The sequence below is a fragment of the Simochromis diagramma genome, unplaced genomic scaffold, assembly GCF_900408965.1.
Source record: "Simochromis diagramma unplaced genomic scaffold, fSimDia1.1 OVJJ01000596.1, whole genome shotgun sequence".
NCBI classification, from domain to species: Eukaryota; Metazoa; Chordata; class Actinopteri; order Cichliformes; family Cichlidae; genus Simochromis; species Simochromis diagramma.
The window spans coordinates 21,534,961-21,545,082 of NW_024387245.1; the positions used below are offsets into that span (position 1 = coordinate 21,534,961).

The following is a 10,122-nucleotide window of genomic DNA, read 5'->3' on the forward strand; positions in this document are numbered from 1 at the left end:
GGCTGTGGTATTTGCCCGCAGACAATACCTTTCAGCTAGCTAAAACAGAATATTATGCTATCACCGAGCAACATGGCTAATGCCTTTCACACAGCTTTGTCTCAACTCCAAAGAGCCACAGAAGTAAAAGATAATAATAATAATTGAAACAATCTTTGAAAAAATGACTTACCAAGCATGGCAAACAACTCAAATATGTAGAGCAAAATGTTATGAAATAGTGATGGGTCGTTCGCGAACGAAATGGCTCTTAGAGCCGGCTCTTTGACGTGAACGACGCGAGCCGGCTCCTTATCGCGAGCCGTCACGTGGGTTTTTTTTCTTTCCTTTCTCTCACCCTCTCTCTCTCGCACCTTTTTTTCCACTTCACTCTGCACGCGAGCCTTGTGCTTTATGCTGGGCAGAGGGGGGAGGGGCGGTAGTTACACTCAGTAGCACAGGAACGGAGCCAGAGGGAGAGAGAGAGAAAGAGAGCCAGGGACAACAACGTCACATTAGAAAGGTATAGTAATCATCCACAACTATTTTCGGTTGCAGATGATAAAGGATTCATAAAGTTTATTTATGCAGGTCCATATGACAGAGAATATGCATGTTCTTTTTGTTTTCATATTTTAATTTATATTTAATTGTGTTGTGGTTTGCAGTGTTTTGTGTTGTTTTCACTTTAAATTTGTAAAAGGAAACAGCTGAAAATTTAAATAGTTAAAAGTTGAAATGTGAATAGTTGATTTTTGTATTATATGATTTATTTATTACATTTTATGTGGAGTGAATAAATAAAAGTACATTTACGGTGGTCCCTAGAGACAAAGCACATACAAACTTCAAATCACGTACGAACTCCAAAACACGTAAAAACACGTACAAACTCCAAAACACGTAAAAACTCCAAAACACAGTACAAACACGTACAAACTCCGAAGCACGTAAAAACTCCGAAGCACATAAAAACTCAAAACACGTACAAAAGACAACAGAAGTGCTCCAGGATGCTGGGCGCAGTGTTGAGCTTTTGTTATCTTGTGGCTACAAAAGCCAGCAAGTACCAACGACCGGATTTGGTGTGTGATAGTAACAGGTAAATGAACTTTTTTTTTTAAATTATTTGGATATATATGAGTGCCTGTGTATAAATACACAAACAATACACGCATGCTTTCAATTGTGTAATTTAAGTGATCTAGTAGCTCTGCTTTGGAAGTTCAGTTCATGCTAGAAATGTGTTTTGGAGTTTGTACGTGTTTTGTCTCTAGGGGCCACCGCATATATTTATGTATAAACATATATAAATAAAACCACTTTTTTATGTTAGTAATTCCTTTTGTGCATAATTTTATATTATTGTTAATAATAAATTAATTAAAGCAACAAAACAACCTGAAGAGCCGGTTCGGAGCCGAAAGAGCCGGCTCTTTTTAGTGAGCCGAACCGAAAGAGCCAGATCTCTAAAAAGAGCCGGAAATCCCATCACTATTATGAAACAGCTTCACTTCAGCTTTGATTGGAGCCTGTGGTGCTGGGGGCGGAGTCTGTGAATTTACTCTGTTGGTGTCATAGCCCCCGTAGGAGTTCAGAGTTAAGAGGTCAAGAGTTAATGTTTCCATTGTAACACCTCCAGATTTGAAATAGAAACACTCATTTTTAACACTCGATTTTAACTACTATCATTTTACACCTCAGAGTTACATTAAAAGAATGTGACTCTGCTTAGAGAAAAATTAACTCTACTTTTGCAAGAAGACTACTAACACCAAAACATTTAACACTTTTGAATTTGCTGTGCAGGAGGATGCAGCCCATGAATTTGGACACCCTTAAAGACTTATACATACAAATTTGATGCAGCAAGACAACCATAGAGACAGGACTGAAGGAACAGAATGGCATCATCAAAGGGAGCTCACACATCTATAGCCATCCTAAGCAACAAACTAAAGGCACAAATGACAAAAAGACACAAAAATAGCAAAATAACTGAAGACCATAAACAATATGAAACTAAAACAAAAAATCATGAACCCACAAAATTTAAAACTCTGAGTTTATAACTGCAGTTTGATGGTTGACCACTATCACAGGTTTTAATAATGCATCGGACAGTTCTTAACCTAGTTTCAGCAGCTTCAGTAATCTCAACTGTTTTCTTGGTTTACCTGTTTGCTTAGTTAAATCCAGCTGGAGGCTTCTTCTTTTTCTTTTTCTTCTTCTTCTTCTTCTTTAAGCCAGACAGTATATGTGCATTACGTATCCAGGTAAAAGTATAACTGAGATCAAAAATCTCATTTTCAAGAATGACCAAGCCACAACACAAACACATAAAACCAACATCCAGATCATCTGTAATGTAGGATCAAGGTCAAAACACGAACAATTACTAACAAATTTCTGGCCAGTGACATCAAAATGACAAACACTGTTTTCTCTGTTACTCGTAAAGGAGCTGTGCGATAGTTGCTGGATCTCAGAATATAGTCTTAGTTCAATATTCTAGCACAGTCGTTTAATTTCTGTGTTCTTTCGTGTAACTTGTTAGTTAAATAATGTCTAAAAGCATGACCAAGTCTAACTTTGCCTTTTCAGTTTTTAGTTCTTAAAAATTTCAGTGTGACTCAACTGGATGATTTGTTTTATCGGTGGGTGTGCTGAACAACCGTCTCACTACGCTCATGTTTATTTCAGTGAGTGTGACAAACTATCTTCGTGAGTCGTTTCATCATCACCACAACAACAATGTGAAAGCCAGAGCCAAAACGTGATGACTCAGGAACAAGTCAAGTAGTGTTTTCAAACCTTTAGAAACAGGCAGCTCTTACTGAGGACAGAACACTTCCACAACATATTTGACACAGACGAACTCTAAATAACATAGAAAAATGCTCTATTAGAAGTAAAAGCCCTGCCTTAAAGCACTCTGAATAACACAAGAAACTCCCGTAAAGTAAAAGAAGTTTCACAAAACAGACACGGTGTTATTGTTTTAATTACATGAACTATAGTTAGCTAGTTTCCTCACTGGTGCCCAGCTTGAGAGTCCGGCCTATCTAAGAGGCCACCATATAAATCTGAGGAGTGGTGAGATGATTTTGATTTATAAATACTAGATGAGGAATCCAAACAGCTTTTTGCATTAGGTTTATTGAAATTGAGATGTTTTATTATGTTTTGGGTAAAAATATTTGCTTTATGCTGTAAAAAAAAAACAAAACGTCCTTGTGAGATGCAGATGGCACACACGTTTAAAAAGGCACTGATGTCTCACATGGCTGACTGTCAGAGCTGTTTGCCTTGTCCGTTTTGCAGCATCAGTCTCAGCCTGTAAGTTGGTCAGAGTCACAGTGTTGATGCAGCTGTGCTCATCGGTCACAGGCTGGGTGAACCTCTACCCTCTGCGCTGCTGGGAGGCTTTTAGGCATCTAAAACAAACACACAAAGACACACCGGAGATGAAGACAAACTCCTGAGCATTTTTAATGAACAACACAGCACAGCCAGTGCAGGGCTTTCACAGCTTTTTGCACTAGACAGAGAGGACAAGAGCAGGTAGAAAGCAAACCCAAGCAAAACCCAAGTAATTAACAGAGAAAAGAAAATACAGAGACACATTTAGAGTGACAGACAAGATAGTCAGCCATGCTACACTGCTGAGCTCAAATTATCCAGTAAGCACCAATCATAAAGTACATCTGCAGCCAAAAGTTAAAAAAACAAACATCATCTGTGTCACATTATTCAGCAATCGATGCAGTGGTTGTGGAAATATTCAGTAGTTTGGTGATCAAAAGTCTGTACAAAATTTTGAGGCTATTTGTCAAGTATATTTAGAGATATTTAATGTAATTTTTGGCAAATTAGATAATGGGTAAAAACTGTGTTTTTAAAAAGAAACTAATGAGAAGTTTCATACTGGGTCAACCAGCAGGCCTGACTTTGCCCTCCCTTGTGACATACACAAGACAGGTAAAATATTTAGTTATAAAGGTAGAAAAGACAGAATCAAAATCATGATATGAAAAAAGTATAAAATGTTAGCATTAAACCTGAAGACAGCTGTTTCTCCAGATGTTCGATGTACTGCTGGCGTCTGTCAATCATTCTCTCCCACGCAGAGACCTCAGAGGTCAGGTTGGCAAGTCGTCGGGCCTGTTTATCAACAACAACCTGCAACACAGCAACGATGTTAAAGTAAGAAGAAGATCTCTGAACTTCACTGATAAATGCATCGAAGCAACTGCTGAAGCTTTCTTCTTTGTAAGGTTCAATCAGCATGCTCCTGATCCAGGACAGCTCCAGTGCTAATGGTACAGCAGCTGTTGATATTTATGCAGCATTTGGAAAGTTTGTCATGTTTTTAACACCCTCACAATTGACTTCCTTGCCTCAGTAGCTCTGTTAATGTTGGTAAGGTAATGTTGGCTGAAACCTGCCCACATATAAAGAGATCGCTTGGTAGTGGCCATTTCCAGCTCCAGTTGCTTAAGTAATGTGCTAATTTATTTACCACCCCCTCATGTGTGAGTCATCAATATACTTTGCAAAACATTTTTTTGCAGCAAACGTGAGTGTGACTGATGACTTGGTCTCTTCATGATTCCTGATAATTTATTGGTTAACTTCCTGGTTTTTGCTCACCTTCATGGAGCTGATGCCAGTGCAAGCCCCACCCCCTGACCTTGCCTCAGTCAGGCTCCTCATACTCTGGAGGATCCGGTTCATGCGGTGTTGCATGGCTGCCTGTTCAGTCTCCAGATCCTCCGACTCCTTCTGCAGGTCTCTGACTGTCCTCCATTGTCTGTCCCTCCTGGCAGACGATGTCTGCAGGACCTTCCTCACCTGGAGAGAAACACATTTAAATCAGCCAAACCACCAAGGAAGATGCAGAGCTATGGGCTTGAAATCTAATATTTTATGCCATTTTAGGTGATTTTGATTAATAAAAAGTAGAAGATGGTTACCTGTAATTTTATCAATACTTTCATCTTAACAAAGCTGCCATATTCAGTGTTATATTTTACCCATCTTACAAAGGACAGCACAAATATATAATATAATAATAATATAACAATCAGTTATTAGGTAATTAAGCAATTACTGGATTTAAATGACAATAAATTAGTAGCTAGTGTGTTAGAGTAGTGTTATTTTTAATCAAATAACACTACACTGACACACTAGTGTAGACTCCAAAATTTTAGACTCCAAAATGAACTGTTTTCTTCAAAGTTGTTAGTTGTAGCTAGAGCTGGGCGATATAAGATTTTTTCATATCACGATATGTTTTTTTCATTTCAGGCGATAACGATATTTATCACGATATAAGCCAAATAACTATATTTGTAAGATTTAAATGTGCCGTTGCTCACAAGTAAAATGTGAAATAATCAGCAGCTTGTTTTTATTTAAATATTTATTTCCCATAATAAGTTCAACAGGGTAGATGTACTTAAGGAACATGAGACTTTTTCAGATAAATAAAGGCAAATATTGCAAACTACACAAAAGGCAGCCGCTAAAGCGTTTAAGTTTCAAAATAGAACAAACGAAACAGACTACTAAATTGTCAATTCCACTTAGAAACAAAATATTAATTCTAAAAATAAATCTTAGTTTGTTTTACAGAAGAACAGACAAATTGATTAACTTTTGTCAATATCAAATAAACTGAGAACTAAAAGGAAATTCTCAATCTCTCCTTGTTGTATAGCTTAGCTTTTCAAACAGTTTTAACAGTTACTTTAGTCTGACAAAAGCCGAATGACGAATTAGCGCTTCCAGTCAGAGACTGAGGCTACGTCCACACGTACACGGGTGTTTTTGAAAACGGAGATTTTCCGTTTTCGTTTTAAAAATAATCCCGTCCACACATAAAGGGAGAAATGAAGGAAAACGCCGCTATGAACATGCCAAAGCAGCAGGTGGAGCTAGATTCCTAACCGTGCAGAAATGTTGGCCAATCAGAAGTCTAGAAGCCTCGGTGGGAAAAAGTAAACAAAGCTGGGGCATAGAAGCAGAACCGAGTCGTATGTGTGGAGGGACAGTAACTGTGTGTATATGTAAGCATTTAAACACTGCAGAGAGTAGAATTAACAGTAACAGTATTGTAGAAATTCATTTCACCGAAACAATAACGTGGTGCACAGTGTGACGTCAAAAAATGCGCACACCTTTGACGCTGCGTTTTCTCCGTTTTTCTAGTCCACACGTAAATGCAAAAACTGAGTTTTCAAAAACATCCACCCTGGCCGGAGTTTTTAAAAATCTTCATTTTCAGTGACCAAAAACGCCGTTTACGTGTGGACGAAAGGTGCAAACGCATAGAAAAATCTGCGTTTTCAAGAATGCCCGGGTACGTGTGGACATACCGCATGCACCAGTTTATTGTATTTCCAGACTTGCTTTCGGCACAATTTACAGTGCGCGCTACTCTGTTTTTTGTCAGACTTGAAATAGCCGAAATACCTTCACACTACGGAACTTCTATGGGTCTTCCGTTCGACAATCTCTCCGGCATTGGAACCATCAGCTGTTTTCTCTTCGGTAACCTTCGGTCACGCTCGGTTGATTTTTCTAGTCGGCACACTCATTTCCTCCATTACCCGGGCGGTACGGTGGCTGGCTGCTTCCCAAACAAATACACATGTGCGGCTTGGCACTTGTGCTGTATGTAACAAGTCACGTGACGTGACACTGCGGCTGTGATTGGTTCGGCTCTGCGCTACGTAATTTGGATTGGCTGTTCTTTTTTTTTATTTATTTTTTTTAAGAGGACAAGAGCGGCGAGGTCTATCGCAATAGTTTAATTTTTCTATCGAGAAAAAGTTATATCGCGATACATATCGTTATCGTTCTATCGCCCAGCTCTAGTTGTAGCTTTAAAAAACATCCAAAATATATAATCTGAAGCATATGCTGGAGATTTTGGGGCAAAGATTGCACACTAGGTTGTCTGATTTGCTGTGAAAAGTAATTTACAGAGCTCTCACTCACCTGTTTGTGAGTCCGTCCCACTTGTATATTTTTCTTACGAAGGCTCTCCAAACGCTTTGTTGCCCCGTCCATCTCTCTTCCCATCATTTCTCCGTGCTGCTCCAGTCGCTCCACGTTCTCAGTCACCTCTTCCAGCAGGTGAGCCAGACCCAGCGAGAGCATCTTCACCTGAGACACAGGGACCTGACCTAGTGCAGGTGAACACCAGACATGGTGAAGTCCTACCAGTAAAGTGGACAACTGCAACACTTGGCTCACCCTCATGCTCCAAAACTTCATCAGTTAGCGGCTTTAAATCCCTCTATTCAAGTCTACTGACAACTCAGAAGCACATCTGATTAAATACCAGAGTACCAGCAGCTGTTGAGCTGTTGAGAGGTGACTAAACGTCTGCAGAGTCTGTAGTGTACTGATATGTCTCGGATGTTCCCAGAGGAGGTCTGGAGCTCTGTATGGTGAAGGATAGAGGGATGAGGAGAGGGTGGAGAGCCACATGGAGGCAAGAAGGGGTGTTCCCAGTCTGACGTATGAATTATAAAATAGGAGAATTTAACCACAAGTTTGAATATTATATTTAACATCACAGGCTGGCTTGTAATATATATTCACTGTATGAATTTTAAGTGATCAATACACTAATACCTTTCTTTCACATGTGCACATCACACATTGTTTGCACACGGAAAATTATTTAATAACTCCTTAAAGAAAGACGAACAATAACAAACGTTTGCAATGTTTAATAATTTAAACTAAAGCCAACACTTTGCTGAACTTTGAACACATTTTTCCCTATGTGAAAGAGCCAGTGTTGCATTTATACATGAAAGAAAGAGAGAAAGAGAGACACCTGCTGGTTGTTTCAGGAGCTGCGATGAAGTACTCTGTACTTCTACAAAGTGAACTGGATATACAGGATATTTATTTCTTCCTCCAAGCCAAGTCTGTGGTTGGTTAGAGGGAACACTGTTTAAATCATACGCAAAAATAACATCAACGACAACAATATTGTTACTAATGAAGTAAAGTGCAACTCCAAGAGCAGCCACACTGATCAGGAGTAATATTTTCTGACTCTCACACAGTTCCAGCTCTAACAGTTTCAGATCCTCGTGTTGGGGAAACATAGGCACCATATTTAATTGTTGCCCATATTCTCTTCTGGCTCTGGGGACAAACGATGGTAAAATACTGACCCAAGGCCATAGCGATTATGGTTTTCGCATATGTATGTGCAGAGATCAGAATGAGCTTAAGGAGAGATTTTTATTTAAAAACAAAAAAATACATCTAATGCGAAACTCTACAGATGTACAGGGATATCTACTTAACAGGTGTTCATGATCCCCTCAGCCAGTAATAAGACAAAAAAATCAACTGCATGCACTATCTAACGCTTTTGGGTTCGGGTCAGGGTAATGCTTTATAATACAGCATGTAAATAAGGGTGTAATTCTCCTGTATTTAATTGGACTTTCAAGGTATTTTATTTTAAATTACAGTGTAATTATATTTTATATACAAATGCTTAAAGGCACACTAGAATAACGTACATTGTAAATATGCTGTACTTTTCAGGATTCAGGGTTTATATTTGAATATTTTGTCTTTACACCTTTATGTTTTTACATCTTTAATAGTCACTATGTTCATGTACATGAAGGATGTTCTTTTATTCAACTGTCCTTTTATTTTATCAAGATAATTATAATAACTTATAAGAAAAAGATAAATACCATTAAAATCTGCAGGCCATTGTGTCCTTATAATAATGGAGCCAAGTCTAACGTCTAACTTTTTTTTTCTGTCACAATGACTGTTCAAACAACTGTCAAAAGGAGTGTACAGAAAGCACTTTCCTGTAAAATACCAGGAAGTTAGGTAAGGTTAAACTATGTAATATGGTCCACACCCTGAAAAGTACAGTGTATGTACAGTGTGAGATGAAGAAATATTGTTTGTTTTTTCTGTAAAATTACCAAGAAATTATGCAGTACTTAAAATTACTTACAGAATAATTTGTGTCTCCTTTTCTGCAAAATACCTGAAGTTATCTGATTCTTAAAATTACTAAAATTACTTATGCATTACTTAAATTTACTTAGAGTATAAGAGTATATTGCCATTCTAAAAAATAACATGATTTTTGATTTATCTGCATTTAATAACAACTTACACTTACAGCATGACACTTTTAAAACATTGACTTTCTACAAAAACAAAGAAAGAAAGAAAGCGTATACTACCTACCTCAGTTACATACAGACCAAGTATGGACATAAAGAACATACTGGAGCATTTACCTGCTAAACAGCCAGATATCCTCCATGTGGGGGTAAAGACCGAAAACAGAGCAAATATTGGAGATACAGTGTTCAGCTGGACAGAAATATAACACACAGCTGAATGATAATGTTTCCTCGTGCTGGACGTGGGTGCTAGTGATGTGATCAAGTACACTCAGACAGGCTTGTTTTGATTTCATGTTATAAAACACAAAAGATGAAACCTGCACTAAAATGTTTTATTTTATTGGATAAAAAGAGACAGGAAAAAGAATGAAACTGATTTACTCCGATGTGGGTTGTTAATGCCAGAAAGCTGATGAAAATATTATTTTGAAACTTTCTTGTTTGGCCTCTTTGTGCCAGTTAAGGTTTTCTGCAGTGAACTGAATTAAGAGAATAAGACTTCCTGCACTCAGACGCAGGCTGAAAGAGTGGCTTTGTCAAAAAGAGGCAGACCAACAAACTCTTTGAATTGTTTTGGAGCAGGGACAGGCCTCATGCACAAATGGCACTATGTAAGCTCATAAAGCCCGATTTATAAAAGGAGAGAAAAGAGTCAGCCTTAGCCCACTGCTTCCTCCTGGCATTGTGCAGAAAAAAGCTGCAGGGCAGCAGAGTCACCGGGTCACTACATGAGCAAGAGGACAGGCTACAAAGTAAGGCAGCGTGTCTTTGTTATTAATATGTATGAATGACTTCTGTGAATAATATACAATAAATAATGCTTTGATCCTTAATGATAATAAAGCTCTGTATGTCGATATTTAAAAGGTGAGGTTGTCTTATAGGAGAGATTTTAGTAAACCAAAGCTTCATAGAAAATTATTATATCTTGTATTGCCTTGTC

General features: G+C 38.2%; 1 protein-coding gene across 2 annotated transcripts; it reads right to left on the reverse strand.

The window, feature by feature from the left end:
* Positions 1-1,754: 1,754 nt before the first annotated feature.
* On the reverse strand, positions 1,755-10,038 carry LOC120714231. 2 transcript variants are annotated; one of them, XM_040000344.1, is made up of 5 exons: positions 9,291-10,038; positions 6,988-7,175; positions 4,633-4,833; positions 4,041-4,161; positions 1,755-3,416 (listed from the first exon to the last, which is right to left on the reverse strand). In XM_040000344.1, the coding sequence occupies exons 2-5, from the start codon at positions 7,147-7,149 to the stop codon at positions 3,409-3,411; spliced, it is 492 nt and encodes a 163-aa protein (XP_039856278.1). In that variant the 5' UTR covers positions 7,150-7,175; positions 9,291-10,038; the 3' UTR covers positions 1,755-3,408. The 2 variants fall into 2 exon arrangements, with proteins under 2 accessions (XP_039856278.1, XP_039856277.1); XM_040000343.1 differs by having other exon boundaries at positions 6,988-10,038.
* Between the last annotated feature and the right edge of the window lie 84 nt (positions 10,039-10,122).

Excerpts from the sequence above, each read along its gene's own strand:
- LOC120714231 (XM_040000343.1), bottom strand. The coding sequence starts at position 7,266 with ATGAAGTTTTGGAGCATGAGGGTGAGCCAAGTGTTGCAGTTGTCCACT. Across the intron at positions 4,834-6,987 it reads TGGGACGGACTCACAAACAG|GTGAGGAAGGTCCTGCAGAC; the intron begins GTGAGTGAGAGC and ends GTTTCTCTCCAG. Across the intron at positions 4,162-4,632 it reads CTGGCATCAGCTCCATGAAG|GTTGTTGTTGATAAACAGGC; the intron begins GTGAGCAAAAAC and ends GCTGTGTTGCAG.